We start from the raw sequence: 16,116 nt of genomic DNA, 5'->3' as shown, positions 1-16,116 counted from the left end.
CACAACACCAGGTAAATGAACTGCGGCAGGTTAATGGCACAACTACGGTGCATCTCAGAAACAAATGGCATTTTTTTCCCCTAGTATCTGACAGAAAAGCGAAGAAGCTCGACTGCTAGCTGCACTGAGAAACACAAGGAATTTTAACAAGTTCTCTGTGCCACCCTGTTCCTGCTGACAGCCATGGACGTTCAAGCATCCTAATGAAGCATCTTTACAAGGCCAACATTAGGCTCTCATCAAAAATCCCCCAAATAAGGCTTCTCATACTTGTTTTCCTAATACTTTTAGCAGGGTGTTGAAAGCACAGGAATTCATCGAGTTCTGCTGCCTATGTGCAGTGTGTTATGCCTTGGTATTGATGCTGAAGCTTTCCAATATTAAGGGGCTGGAAGTCGAGTGCAGCGTAAAAGCAATGTCAGGCCAAGCATGTCGCATGCTGAGGATGAACAAGCAAACCCTGAACTATAAGTACATATAGGGAAAATGCAAAATGCTGCAGAAAAGAACTGAAAGGCCTAATATCAGATCACAGGCTTCATGAAATCCATTTTAAGTACAGGACGACATAGATCACATGGAGGTGCTTTCAGTGCAAAATCAGCCTCTCTCTCCACACCCAAAACCTACCACGACCATTGTCACTTTCTATTTCCCATGAAACCTTCTGCGTCATTTTTACTCATTCTTGCTGGTGTCTGAAATACACAGCACTTTGCTCCTATCTGGGTCATCCACACTGAGAAGGGGAATCCTATTATCATTACTCCTTGTAGTGGAAATGAATGAATTTGTACAGCCAGCTCAGGTTTGCATTCAAGCTCAGATATTACCATGACAAGCCACTGCCAACCACGTGCAAAAGGACTAAATGCCTTTAATCCAGTCAGTGCAGAGGCACAGCAGTGAGCCTGGTGGGAGGGGTCATTCCCAGGATATTTGGGAGACCAAAGTGTTGCCTCTTCAGCACCTCTGCTGCCTTTCAATGTAGATGGAACAGTCAGAAAATGTATGTCTTATTGCTTTACCCATAGGGACACAGTATATGAACCATCAGGTGCTATGTGTATTGCAGACTGAGAAACAAGCAAACAACCCTAATGGGGAGGACAGCAAAACCCACTGAAGTCAATAAACTCCCATCCCTTCCTCTGCTTTGGCTCTGGGTTAGGATGAAGATTTGGGTGAAGTGCAAAGCAAACAAAAATCAATTCTGTCTCAAAAGCCAGCAATCACTCTCTTAAACTCTACCTCTACAACCTGTGCTACCATTCAGTCACAAACAAGTCCCTCTAAGCAGAACACCTCTGCCCTGCACTGCACTTGTAGTCAATACAGAACGAATTAAAAATACAATAAAATTAATAAACGCAGAACAGACAAGTTACAGAACTGCTGCATGACCTGAAACCTCTGCACGGACCAACTCTGGTTGAATGCCTCAGCCTGACTCAATACTGCGTCTCAGGACACTCTTCATTATCAATCTTCTGTTACACCTCAGTGCACTTACAAGTGCGTTAATTAAACCACATCAACTGCTAGGTGGAAAAGAGAAAAACTGTAAGCAGTGTTATGGTCTTGCAGACTATGACTTCCATCTTTTAAATGCAAACGCATTTAGAATCATCGCTTCTCACTTAAATTATGAAGTCCTCAGTGCGTAAGTTCCTTTCTAACAGAATTGAAGGTGTTAGGCAATGTGCACATGTACAAAATTGTTCTGAATCAGATGTTTACTTCAGTAATGCTTAATACTTTCAGTTTTGAAACGGCCACAAGTCTATAAGTCACATCAACTTAAACATGCTAATTCTTACCACGGAATGAAATTATTTCTTGCAATAAAATTAAAAGCAAGTTCTCAGACAGTAGTCACTGTTCTTAATTGGTACTAAGACCAACTATTTTTCTGGCACTATGGAGGAGGCCTATTTCAGTAGCCTTAGGGAAAGTAATCGGAGAGTGAAAGCACAGTCTCTTGAGCCCTTCAGTTTTAACCCCTATTCCTTTTTCAACTCTGCCTTTGGAATGGTGGCACGCAAACAACTGCAGTTTGGAGAATCTACTTCCAAATTCCATCTTCCATTTATGCAGACAAACCTTCCTGTGGGTTGCTCTGCCCCACTGCCACTGTTGGGATAGGGGGAGGGTTACAGAGAGACTGTCCCCAGGAGATGCACCATAGGAAGACGCTGTTGGATGTATGGATGCACTATAAGCCGCTGTGGCCCAAGGCTATACTGGGAGAACACACTCAGCTCAGGAGCTGCATTTTGGCTCCTGGCCCCAGTTTGCTCCCAAAGGAGTCTTTTCTGGCACTGTAAAAATTAGTTTAGAACTGCATTCCCATTACATGAACAGCTATAGAGTGCTGGATACACAGACCTCCCCCATTACATAGACAGATGTTTGATAAACAAACAGAAAAATAAAAAGAGACAATTACTTGGAAAATTGGACATGCTTTTCTCCACTTATAAGTGCTGCGGTTATTCATTCAGGGCTTGATCTTTCACATACCGCAGTGTATATCGCCTAATCAGAGCTCTACTCACAAATAAGGCTATGCCTGTATATGTCCATTTGCAGCACTGGTCCTAGACTCACACTGCTTTTAGGTGTTTAGAAATCGAATACATTTTAAAGCATTTTAAACTTAAGGATTTATGGCTCCAGAACTACAGAAAATAAATGGTATTGCTGCAAGACAAGACACTGATTTGTTTTAAAACATCTTTATGCATTCATGTCCCAGGGATATTTTGGTGTTTAAAAGGGCTACAAAACACATTTGTTCTTCTACTCCAGCTGGCAAAGGTTTGCCTACTTTTTTTTTCAAATTATTCTGGGCTTCATTTACACAACAAAGTGTTTTATCACAGCAAAAAAGATCCAAGATTTTACTTATATACCCCTTATCCTGCAGCAATGCCCAGCAATCCTGATCAGCAAGTGCTCAGCGTCCTTCAGGTGCAGGCAGTAAATTTAAATTTAGCAAAGAGCACTTATCAAATATAAATACAGGGTCTGTGCTCTAAGGATTATCTGATTTTCCCTTGCTTCAGAAAAATCCATTTAGGATGAAATCCTAAATTTATCTTTCAGCCACATGACAGCAAGGGGTGTATCGTACTGCCAGCATGCAGGTGGCACTTACTGGGACATTAGGATGTGCAATTTTAGAACCATCACTAAATGAGGCTGTTTGTCTGACTATATCTTCTGCTTCTAAGGACGGGTAGCTAAGAGCCAAAATGGCACCCATCTAGTGCTGCTCCACCCTTTGAGCAATGTTTTTTCACTGCCTGTCTGGTCTGAATTTCCCAAGCCACAGCCTGGGTCTGCTCCCTCCATTTTGTCACACAGAGAAGAACTCTACTCTACCAACTGCATTAACCTACAGGCACTTGCAGGTGGCAACAAGATCCCTCCCTGAGCTCCTTCCTGGGCTTAACAAGCAGTATGATTTTTTTCTTTCATTGTACTTATCCATCCCTTCCTGCCTTTGCCTAAAGCGCCTTTCTTAAATTAATTATCAAGGAATTTTATGCTGCAGGGGAGCAACATTTGGAGCCTCCACTGGGACTTGTGGCTTTTTCTTCTGCAGCCCAAGAATGCGAACACATGGCCCAAGCAGGCCTGTGACACACGCTCTTCTGGGACAACTTTTATAAATACAGTTCTACCTCATAACCCTTGTATTAAACATTTGGATTTCCAATTCTCTGTGCTTACAGCTCTGTCCCTCTGCCCCAGCCATGCCTGCTTCTCAGATGCTCTTGGTGATGCAAACGAATATCTTCTGTCTGTGGTGCTTGGTAGCCATGTCTGACACGTCACCTGCTTCTGATCTCCTTTATATTTCTAGCAATGTGGGCAGAGTAAGTATACAGATGTGGTTAAATCACAGTCGTCAGATATGTTTTCATTTCACTGAGATGTAGTTCCATACAAAAATTAGAAAAAGAGGTGCCCAACAGTAGCCCCCCATCATGCAGCAGGTACCTTCTCAGCGCGGTCGCACGCATTTTAGGACTAAGCTCATGCACAGCTTCAACGATGCAATTAACGATAGATCAGGAAATTCAATGGCAACAAGAAAGACTTTGCACAATACCTTCATAGGCGCAAGCTGAATGGGAGTGATGCATGATGGATCCACCATAGGCTTCGGCCTGTTGGCCGTGTCCGCCAGCAAGCTGTGCCACTGCTGAGGTAGTCCTGTGAACTTCTGCTCCCGGTGGTCAAAGCCAGTATGGACACGATGTTCGAAGTTAGAGGGCCCAGAAATTTCAAGCCTTTTCTTTTTCTTTCCGAACATGGTGGAAAAACCTGGAGAAGTAAAAGGGAAAAAAAACACCTTAATGCTTTGCTGCAGCCATTAGCTTTTCTCTCTGCTGTATGGCCAATTCTGCTGGATGTTATTAGTCAAAAACCTATGTAGATCTTCCTCTAAGAATGCCACCTTACAAAACCATGACAAGGTCTATCCCCTTTCTCAGAGGACCTGACATTTCACAAACTTAACCCAGTCTCTAATCTACACGCATTAAAGATACCTTCTGAAATAAGGAGCTGCCCCCATACCCAGAAGGAAAAGCTCCAGGTCTTACTTCCTACTCTTTCCTCTGCTGGCCTGCTTGTGCTACAGGGTGCAGCCCACAAAAGCTCACAGCCCAGAGCTTTGCAGTTGCAGCCCTGTACCACTGTGCTCAGACAGCAGCACCCAGACATACCCGTAGAACAAATGCACAGCTTTACATCTTAAATCTGTATGCTAGATCTCACAGAAAAGGCAACTCAACCCAGCTGAGAGCCTGGCCCCTGTATGTTCACAGCTAGACTGCACCCAGCTGCAGTGATGGGAGATTTTATTCCCACGCTGCCATTTCAGATGGTGCGTACAGATCTAATTCTAACCTGGTCTAAGTGATTTTGTCTGCATTTGTAAAGGGTCCTACTCAACAATACTATCAGATGCCAGAATCATTACATTCACATAGCACCAGCTGTCCTTCAGATGACAACTTCCTGACATGATCTGATACTTGTTAATCCCTCTGTTATTCTCAAGGTGTTGTTAGCATCCTGGGATGGTTAAACCATACATTCCATCATATTTGTGACAGAAATCCTCCCAAACGTACTTTTTCACACTGCGATCTCAGATGCATTTTGCACTATGTGCCACAGCCTTGCATCAATTCTAAAAGGAGGATCTCGATCTGTGTTCCAGGGACTGGTGGGCTCTTTCCTCATGGGAAGTACGAGTGTACGAGTGCAGCTTATTTAGCTTATTAAACTACTTATTTATCATCACTGTTGCTGACCAGAGGCACTCAGTTTGGACTATTTTGCTCCAAGGCCTTTGTTCAAAAAAGCCTACAGGTGTTCATGTGGCAACTTGCTCCAAGCTTGATTCTGACAGTGATGATTTCTGCTATCTTTGCACTGTTCTGTGTTGCAGCTTCATTTTGGCTGCCCCTAGGATGACATCGGGTTTGTCTTCCTCCCAAGACAGCTGGGGAGGTAGCAGAACGGTCTACATGGGTGGATTGCTGGGGCAAGAAAGGCTTCAGGGCAAAGTGGAAGGAAGAATTAACTGCAACTAAAAAAAGGGAAGAAAATATTTGCCCACTGCATCAGCACAGAAAACAGTCAACACATTGACCATTTGGATTAATCCTTGCACTTCTGGGTCTCATCTTAAACCAGAACAGAGTTCAGTGATTAGGCAAGTTCAGAAGTGACTTTTACCAAGAATTCCAGAAAACTGCCACCGAAGGAAGCAGGAGAAATCCCTGGCCCCAGGGAAATCAAGAGAGGTCCTGTTGCTTTTCAATGAAATAAAACCCTGTTCTGAGAAACCCCTCTGCTTGCCTTCTATTGCCTCAAGATGGCTCTCCACCTTGATCTTGTGGCCATTTCAAGTGAGGCTTACTAGGTCCTAAAGCAGCAGAAACAGAAGTATCTGCCTTAAGCAGCAGCCAGGCAAAGAGGCCAGCAGCTCTATAAAACCTCTCGTGTCATACAAGAGACTCAGCTGTGAAGACACTGTTCCAACTTTATGACTCAGGTGAAGCTGCTGAGACAAGCTAAGGGAAGAAAATACAGTTGCATTGTTGCCACTGCAGAAAAGATGGGATGATAAATCAGGTTTTACTCTACTCTCATTCCATCTGACTAGTTTATTAAAAGATCAAGCCCATTATTAGGAAATTGATTGCTGGCTGCTCTATACCTCCCCCCTGTACATTTGCAAGTGATAATGTCTCCCCTGTGTGTACTTTCTTTAGATGGAGCAGACGTGCTCCCATTGGCCTTTTTTTTGGTTGGTTTTTTTTTTTTTTTTTTTTTTGGTTTTTTTTTTTGGTTTTTTTGCAGGTCTCATCCTCTCTGGTTTCAGTTCCTTTCCCTGAACTCCCTCAGAATTTGCCCTGTTTCTCTCCTGAAACTTCCTATAATCATCACTTTGCTACCAGGCCCTTTTTCTACTTCCAACATTACAACCTTTTTATTTTTCTTACTGAAGCTACCTTGTGGCACTTGCAGAAATGTTTCCAGACTAGCACAAAGTCTTTGTGGTTGAACTCTGTTATTCACTTTCAAGGCTAAAACAGAAGCAGCCAGCAGTTCAGGCAGTAGGGTTGTATTCACCATTCATCCGTGGGGCTCCACTAATCGCAGCTGGAATCAGATCAATGGCACTGGATTGATTTCATTCACCCTCTGGGATCTGAATCTATAAGGCCTATTGGAGTTGCATTTTAAACTAGCAGCACTAGAAATCTGTTTCTTCATCTAATCAATGCCAGTACTCTCACAATTTCCACACCAGGCTTATTCTCTAATGCAACTACTGGTTGTGTGGAATCATCCAGAGCCCCAAACACCAGTAGGTAAAAGCTCATCAGCTAGCAATGGTACATACTGCCTTTAAAAACAATCATAATGCAACAAGACATTATTAGAATCAGAGTATGCCAAATTGGAAGGGACCCAATGAGTCCAACTCCTGGCTCCACGCAGCACCACCCAAGATCCAAACACAGTAACTGCAAGTGCTGCTCTCTGAGCTCCAGCAGCTCGATGCTGTGCCCACTGCCCTAGGCAAGCTGTTCCATGCCCACTGCTCTTCAGGGCAGATCCTGTCCCTAACCCCGAGCTGCCCCTGACACAGCTCCATGTTGCTGCTCTCTGCTCCCTGGGAGGAACTACAGCGGCCATGAAGCCTCCCCTCAGTCTCCTCCAGGCAGTTAAACTGAGTTTTATTATATTGTTCTCTTCCAGTTTTAAAATGCTACTGCAGATGAATGTAAATGTGAAATTTGGTTCAGTGACACCTTTACTTTCTCAGCAGAATATTTAAGTCTCAAATCTGATGCTAAGGCTGCCGTTCACATAGGGGCAGCAACAGAAGCTCTCCCTTTTGACTGCAGCTCATGCTTACATTAGCTTAAATCGACCATGAAGCTCTAAGCACAGAGACAGGGATACCAGCACCTCGTACAACAAGAGGCAGACTCAGCCATGCAGGCAAAAGCACAAACGCTGTGCATCTCCGTGGCTGGAGAGCACCTCCCATGGGGCTGTGCCCATGATAGATGGCCTGGAAACCCAGCTGACAGCAGTTCTGACACCATGGCAGTGGGGCAGGAGGGCTCTGGGCAATGCAGCCTCTTCACCAGCTCTTCAAACAGCCACTTGGCACCACCAAAAGGAGCACAGCACTGTCTGGCTCTTAATGGCATCAATAATAAATGCTGTGTGCTGTCTCTTTGCTTCATTAGCCGGCAAGGTCTCTGTTTCACTGCAAAGCAAAGCTGACCTCTCCTTACCACATTCCCTCTGAACAACTGGAATTAATACACGCAGCAATACCAAGCAAACTTCATTTCCTCTGATTTCTCTTAGAGTAATAATAAGATCGTTAAAGATGGAAAAGACCTTAAAGATCATCTAGTCCAACTGTCCACCTATCATTAATACTGCCCATTAAACCATGTCACTAAGTACTACATCTACCCTTCCCTTAAATGCATTCAGGGATGGTGATTCCACCATCAGGAGAGGAGCCTCCAATGCTTCACCACTCTTTTGAAGAAGAAATTCTTCCCAATAACCAACCTGAATGTCTCCTAGTGAAACTTGAAGCCACTCCCTCTAGGCCTACTGCTAATCATCTGGGAGAAGAAGCTGATTCCCACCTAATTACAACCACCTTTCAGGCAGTTGTAGAGAGCAACAAGGTCTCCTCTATGCCTCCTCTTCTCTAGACTAAACAATCCCAGTTCCCTCAGCCGCTCCTCATAAGATCTGTGCTTTATACCAGTCACCAGCTTCCTTGCCCTTCCCTGGACACACTCCAGTGCCTCTTATGTTGTTCTTGTAGTGAAGGGTCCAAAACTGATCACAGCACACCAGGTGTGGCCACACCACATCTGACTATAGGAGGACAATCACCTCCCTTCTGCTGGCCACCATGGACACCTGGGCATATTGGTGGCTCACTCTCAGCCAAGTGCTGACTGGCATCCCCACATCCATGCAGCTTTCCAGACGCTCTGTCCCAAGCTTGCAGCATTGTATGGGGTTGTCAGCCCCCCCGATCCAACCTGTCCAAGTCCCTCTGTAGGTCCTTCCGACACTCTGGAAGAACAACACTTCACCCCAGCTTGGAGTCATCTGCAAACTTACTCAATTCCCTCATCCAAATCATCAATAAAGATATTAAACAGGGCCAGCCCCAATACCAACCCCTGAGGAACACCACTGGTATCCAATCACCAGCAAGATTTCACTCCATTCACCACCACTTTCTGGGCCATCCAGTCAGGTTTTGCTTGTTTGTTTGTTTTGTTTTTTAAATATAGCACTTCATGCAGTTGAAGGCATGGTCATGTTCTTAGAACACCACGTATGTATACACTTACACTGTGAAGAAGAATCTTCCATGGATTTGTACCTACCTAAAAAGGTGTTTGTGAACAGGAGGCTGCAGATCAGGCTGCAGCTGGCAGGGCTGTGTGCCCAAACCAACCTCCATTCACCAAGCTTTGTCAAACCAAAGATCACTTCAAGTACTCTCTCCTTTTCAAACCACAGCACTGAAGCATTGCTGCATGTGAATGATGCTACTTGTCCTTGACTATCTGAGGACATGATTTGGGGAAGCCAAGCCCGTGACACTTCCTGATTCTGGCTCAGAAGAGCCTTGGTTTTGTCCCCAGAATATGCCACACAAGGTGCTTCATCCTCAGACCTCAAAAAGAGAAAATGTAATCGTTCTGCCATGGCTTTATTGATCCGATATTAAAAAAATAAATAAATAAATAAAAAGAAGCATTTAATCATGTGGAGAAGCAGAAAACAGACTGGACAAGTGAATAAATGAAAATGCTCTCCAAGGCTTATCAAATTGTTTTGGCAATAGAAGGTACCGAGGTACTTGAAGAGAAATGATTGACCTCTCCATTTCCTGAGGATGCTGGATGGCATCTGTGCAACAGAAACGTAAACAAAATTTCTATCAAAAGCACAGAACGCATCCTTTCAAAGAAAACAATCGTTAGGGCACCACTTACCTAATCTCCGTCACAGAGCACAGCCATCCATCTTGAAACTGTTAGCAAAATCTGATTTCCTAATGGAGCTGGTCAAGAAAATATCCTGTAGGCCACGGGGCAAGCACTCACATTGAGCAGAGGCACAGGGAGGCTGGTGGCTGTGGGGGCTGCCTGCTGGGCACCCTCACCCGTCCCTCCCCATGCCAGAGCACTCACCCTTAACTAAATTCTTCTTGACATCCTTCAATGTATTCCTGACCATGCCAAGTCTCTCAGCAAGTGGCATCGCTCTGTCCAGCTCCTCCTGCGCTCTCCCCTACCGAACGAGAGGAAATGAGAGCTGTCATACTCCTAAGGTGTTGCTATTTTTGTGGGAATGAGAATAACCAGGACGTCTGTCCTTTGCTTGTAGGTGCTTTGCTGACACATAGACTGGCTGGTTACTGCAACACGTGTGGTGCAAGGTGATACTCAGTGTGAGGTTTGGAGGGAGGCTGGTGTAACAGCCAGTACTGATGGCAATGCAGCCATTTGTAAGGCTTAAAAATCCCTGCCCTGTAACATTCTAGACTTCACGTTATTCACTTCTCTCAGGAAAGGCACACTCTAACCTGCTGGTGCAGGCTGAATGGTTGTAACAGAGCTCCATTTAGCCACTGCAGGAACAGAGGCAACCCTGAAAACACACTATCAGGAGTAATCATGGCATCTCTCACTTAATGCTGTTTACTGCAGTTCCTAACAAACTGAATTAGACTCAACCAGCAAAGCCTGGATCTATACCAGGCTGGGAATAAGTGGCTCCTTTTCATTTATGTACTTGTAGCATGTAAAACCCGAGTAGCTGAAATAAAAGGAAACATAGAACACCTTATGACTCAAGGTGTTCTATATATCTTTTATCATATCCTAAATAGGATCAATTCATTTAAATCATCAAATGTGTAAGCAGAAGTCTGTGGGCTAAAGTAGCAACCAAAAGCCAGGCCCTGTTCCCTCTCAGGAGGTAGCTCTTCTTTTAGATTGAAAATTAGGTAAGAGAGGTTTATTTTGTGCTGTACCTTAAAAACTACCAGGGAGCCCCAAGTGCATCTGCAGGGCACTGACAACAGCACCTGTAATCCCAGATGAACCTTCTGACCAGCAGTGAGCAAAGGACTGCGAAATTCTACCATACTTAAAAGCATAAGATAACCTTATAAATAATATAAAGCGAGATGGGTATTTTTACTTTAAAATTTAGTTTTTAATGACTGCAAACCACAGCTACACAAGCTCCATGTCTTTTCCTTATATTATAATTTCAGCAGAAAGATGCAGTGTCCCATTAAATCAAAGAAATACTCTGCACCCAGCAGCAGCACTTGCTGATAGCCACAGGTGCCTGTCCTGGGAAGTCAGGAAGTATTTCTTACCCAAAGCTTTTGCTGCTTGAGCACATGGCTGGGTCGTACACACTCCCTTGGGAAGGGCTCATTTTTCATCATCTATCTCAGCCCAGCAACACTTTTGCTTTTTAATAACCAGCAACTAATTCATTTTCAAAGAGCAAGCACACACTACAGACAATTCAGCATTGCCCATAGGTTTGTTTGGTTTTTTTTTGCAAGGTCTCCTTATGGTATATAATTATGGTATTATATCTGCTCTACAACCTTGCAGCCTGGGGGCAGGCACACTGTTAGTGTTCGGAAATTGGCTTCAGACATCCAACATTCACCTGCTGTGAGCTCAGAGCACAGGGCTGCATCGAGAGCTGGAACCTATTGGTGCCTCACAGCTCTGCAAAGGCAGCCACATGGCCACAAAACCTGGTTAAAGCTAACAGCGTTAGCAAATTGCTTCATTTTTTAAAACTCTACGGAAGAAACATGGGTTGCAAAATGGGAGATGGGTGTAGGTTGCTTTCCTTTAGTAATTTCTCATTACTAATAATAGTATTCTGTCATGCAAGTACCACAGCTATTCTCCTACGGAGCAAACAGAATGTAATAATCCATCATTAGCTTTGCCAGCTTCCATTCTCACTCTGTGATTAATTGTAACCTTTTCCAATATTTGATCACAAGCGAAAAGAGTACGAACTGAGAAGCACAAACTAAATTAACGTGTCAACCAGCTTTGCGTAGCCAGAACTTGAGATAAATGTGAGTCGGACTGGTATTCCATCTCGAGGAGACAGAGCTACTGTCTGCTCACTGACTGATGGCAACTCTGAGAGCTGAAATACTCCGGAAGCAAGAGGCAGAAGTCACACTGGTTCTCCTTCATCTGGCATAGCTGCAATTCCCCACTGCTGAAGCACATGGAAGGAGATCCAGTGTGTCTGAATGAAGGCACAAACCCCTGAAAGTTCACAAGACAAAAAGATGGCACACGCTGCTTAACCCGCTGAAGGCTGTGTGTTGAGCTTTTTCTTCGATGCAGAATTCACATCACTCCTCCACAGACTGCCATTTTGACTCTAGCTTGTAGCAGTGATGCCACATCTTGTCACCGATAATGATGCGATCCAGAAAACTGTCACCTTCATCCTCACAGTGGTTCAATATGTCCTGACAAACCTGCATACGGCATACCTTCTCTTGTACGAGCATTCATGCGACACATCTGGTGCAAATTTACCAATATTCCAACATTGCCACCATCATTTCCAATGCCTCAAAGCTGATATTCAGCTCTGTGAACAGTTGTCTGGCTGTAATCCATTGATTTGTGTGGAAAACCTGATTGAGACGCTCTTCATTTTGTGGCGTGACAGCTGTGCACAGCCGTCTGGAACATAGCTTGTCTTTCATGTCACTAACATCTCTTCTGAACTGCAGCACACACTGCCTCACTGTGCTCATATCCTCCGGTTGGTCTCCAGAAATGTTCAGCAAGCATCAATGACTGCAGTTTTTTTCTACATGGAGGAATTCAATTACCTTTGCTTCATATGTGCCTCCATATCAGATGCCATTTTTCAGATTGCCCTCTGCTGCCATCTTTCACATGGCAAAAAAACGTAACTGAACACAGGTGGGAAGGTTCAACCTCTACTGCTGCACTACCAACAGCTGCCTCTGATGTTGTGGACCAAATAATAAAATTGGAGCCATTATTTTCAGAGCAGCCCTCATACATGCTTTAGCCTTAGAAAAATATATAGAGACTGACATCCTGACCACACCTAACAAGCAGAAAAGTATCATCCTTCCTAAAAATACTTATTTACCCGACAGCATTTGGCTCATTTGTAACTTAGGTCAAACTGGTCAGTTTTTCAGAGTCACTGTGACACCACACAATGTAATAAAAACACATTTAAACAATTATAAGCTGTCCACAACTTGTCACTGTCCATGTTAAACATCACAATACTTTCTTTACAGCTCATTCATCACAGCACAGTCTCTTGACAGACGGCCCACAAGATATGCACAGTAGAACAAAATACGGGAAAAATATAATAACAAAAGGCAACGTATGCTTCTAGAGAAACCATAAGAGCTGGTACAGAGTGGCCAAACTAGGATTTATGTACTCCAGGGAACAATACTCAGTCTTTTTATTGAAAGCTTCTCTTGTACAAGGACTCATTTCCAAATACTGAATGACATGTGCTTTCCTAATTTAGAACTCGAGTGATTCCCGGTGGATTTTAATGCTCAGTAATTTTCAGCCGAGTAGCTTAAATGCACGTATTGTAGTCAGTCACTCTCTATTATCTCATACACACTCACACTCATGCAGCAATGTATAGACAGTCTCCTGCAGTGAATTAGTTTGCAACAGCTCGAGGCACATTAAAAAGGGGAAAAACAAACAAGCAAAGAAAAACAACCAACCAACCAACAAAACCCACAAATCTCCAACCCCTGGAGGTGTCTCAAAATACTTGTAGCCCCAGCAAATGGATTCCCGATTTTCAGAAACAACTCATCCTTTGGGAGCATCTGTCTTGGGACTGGTGTTCTTTAACATCTTCATCAATGACATCGATGATGAAATCGAGTGCACCCTCAGCAAGTTTGCTGATGACACCAAGCTGAGTGGTGCGGTTGACACAGAGGAAGGAAGGGATGCCATTCAGAGGGACCCTGACAGACTTGAAAGGTAGGCCTGGGTGAACCTAATGAGGTTCAACACGGCAAAGTGCAAGGTTTTGCACTTGGGCTGGAAGAACCCCAGGCATCCGTACAGACTGAGAGGAGTAGTCCTTAAGAGTAGCTTGGCAGAGAAGGACCTGGGGGTCCTGATGGATGAGAAACTTAACATGAGCCAGCGGTGTGTTCTTGCAGCTCAAAAAGCAAATGGGATCCTGGGCTCCATCAGGAGAGGGGTGGCCAGCAGGGACAGGGAGGTGATCGTCCTTCTCTACATCGCTCTTGTGAGGCCCCATCTGGAGTACTGCGTCCAGGTATGGAGCCCTCAGTACAAAAAAGACAGAGAGATGTTGGAAAGGGTCCGGAGTGGATTGCTGAGGGTGCCTATAACAGCACAGGCCATTTCCCAGCACACAGAGAACAGGCTGCAGGGTAGGCAGTGACATGCACCAGCAGAGATGTACAGCTGAGATGGCACCACATGCTCCAGAGCCAAAGTGTTAATGAGGCAGGGGGTCTGGCTTTCAGGAATTGTTCTTTCCAATACAATTTTCATTTATAATATAAAGATCGTTTTGCAATGTATGATCTACAGAAATGAAGGCCCTGTAATGCATTATTAATGGAGAGGCTGATAATAAAAACACTCTTCAGAGTGAAACACATTGTCTGACTCATGTTTACCAAGAAGTGGAACAAAATGAGATTATTTGTTATGTCAAAATATCTTCAAAATGCAAACAAACATGTCTATAGACTAACATACACACAACAAGAACCCAGAATATGAAACTCATCCTCGTGGGTTTCCCACCTTACTATCAAGTTTTGCTCTGCATCACTTGAATGTGAAGGAAAAACATTTCGATGACCTAAAATAAGTTTCAAATGCTTAGGTTCCACTTCTCATTTTTATTTCTTACATATTTTCTAGTCCTTTTTTTCTGTGCATAGAACAGAAAGACTGGATTGAAAGTCAATTCTTATCCTATTACCTGCTGAACTGCTGCCATGCTATACTCATTTTCCATATTAAAAATGAGAAGTGGTCTCTTAAAGGATTTGTTAGTACTTACTCTCCTTCTCAAAGTTTACTGTAAGCTTTTTATACAAAGCTTTGAACATTTATAAAGCAATGCTTGCTCTATCCTCTTCCACTTCATCATGCACCACAGTCAACGAATGCATTTGAACAATTCACCAATGCTGAGTTTTTCAGAGGTCTTGCTGCATAGACTTTTGGTGTCCCCGAACCTCAACAAGGAAGTGAGAGGTCTCACCCATCCTCAATTTAACTGGTTCCAGTTTTCAAACGGCTAGGATAGAAATGATTTCTGACTGTGTATGTTTTGAACAACCATAGAGGTTATTACATCCTTGAAGATCACCATCACCACTACCTCATGAGGGACAAGGCTGGAACAGAAAATGGCACTGATTTGTTCCTTCAGAGGAAAGATGCATTTTGCTGGGCCCATCCATCCTCTGCTTCTGGAAGAGGCATGCTTTTCCTCTTCAGGATCAAGTACTTCATCTGAAATGGTCCAAAAGGCCACTGTCATCCTCAAAAAAATCAATAAAGGTAGGTTGCCAGTAGACTATGTAGCCAGTTAAGAAGACTCCCATAACCTTGGTCCAGCAACACCAAGAGAAACTGCTGCAAGGCCATGTGTATAAACGAGTTCAGCTTGGAAACTTTTAAACAACAATGTCAAAACACCCTTTCCAAAAGAAACAGCCCTGCTTGAACAACATGGCATCACCCCTACCCAGCCCACAGCCCATCCGCCTTTGAGTCAAACTCTCAAAATCAGGTGATTTTATTGAGAAATCACCACTGTAACAAGCAGTCCGCATGCAAAGGCAAGATCCCTGAGTGTTTTCTGAGAAGTCTTATTTACCACAAAGAAGATGCTAACACCACAAATAAGTGAAGAGCCTGGCCACCATCTCACAGAAATCAAGGGCCTATGGCTCCTGCTCTACCCAGGGAAATCGTGCTGGGGGACAGCAGGCCCTAGCTCTACTTTTAAATCCCTGGAAAACACAACTTTAGTGTAATTGTATCTCATTAAAGATTCTTCTTAAAGTCTAAGTAGCAAAAATACACTGCCAATTAAGGAGGGAAAACCTCTGCATGCTGGCTCTGGCTGCATTCAGCACTGCTTCCAAGGGCAGGGAGGCTTGTTAGCTCATTTATTCAAAACTTCATTACAAACCAAATCCAACAAAGCTGCTGACACAAGTGGGAAATATCAAAGGACAAGTGGAAAAAGCAACTGTAAAAGAACACATTAAGTAAACACGTGCAGTTATTCTAGGAGGTGGGGACCAGGGTTAGTACTGAGTGAAAAAGGACACCGTGCAGTTCACTGGCTGAGAGAAGAAACAAGAGTGCAGAAGGGGTTCAGAAAACATTACTTTCACTACAACAAAATTACCATTCAGGATCAAATGAC

The 16,116-nt window shown here is 43.8% G+C and overlaps 1 protein-coding gene across 5 annotated transcripts in view; it reads right to left on the bottom strand.

The window, feature by feature from the left end:
- The window catches only part of PAK5 (p21 (RAC1) activated kinase 5), a 143,307-nt gene that overhangs the window by 30,476 nt on the left and 96,715 nt on the right, over nt 1-16,116 (bottom strand). For 4 of the 5 annotated variants that reach the window (XM_032443809.1, XM_032443810.1, XM_032443812.1 and 1 more), the window contains 2 exons: nt 9,786-9,885; nt 4,121-4,335 (listed from right to left, as the gene is read on the bottom strand). In XM_032443809.1, coding sequence (XP_032299700.1) covers nt 4,121-4,335; nt 9,786-9,885 — 315 coding nt within the window. The remainder of the gene's footprint in view (nt 1-4,120; nt 4,336-9,785; nt 9,886-16,116) is intronic. The other variant, XM_032443813.1, reaches the window with a different exon arrangement.

This window comes from Coturnix japonica, chromosome 3 (genome assembly GCF_001577835.2).
Source record: "Coturnix japonica isolate 7356 chromosome 3, Coturnix japonica 2.1, whole genome shotgun sequence".
NCBI lineage: Eukaryota > Metazoa > Chordata > Aves > Galliformes > Phasianidae > Coturnix > Coturnix japonica.
Note: the sequence above shows the minus strand (reverse complement) of the source record. Positions and strands in the feature narration are given on the sequence as shown.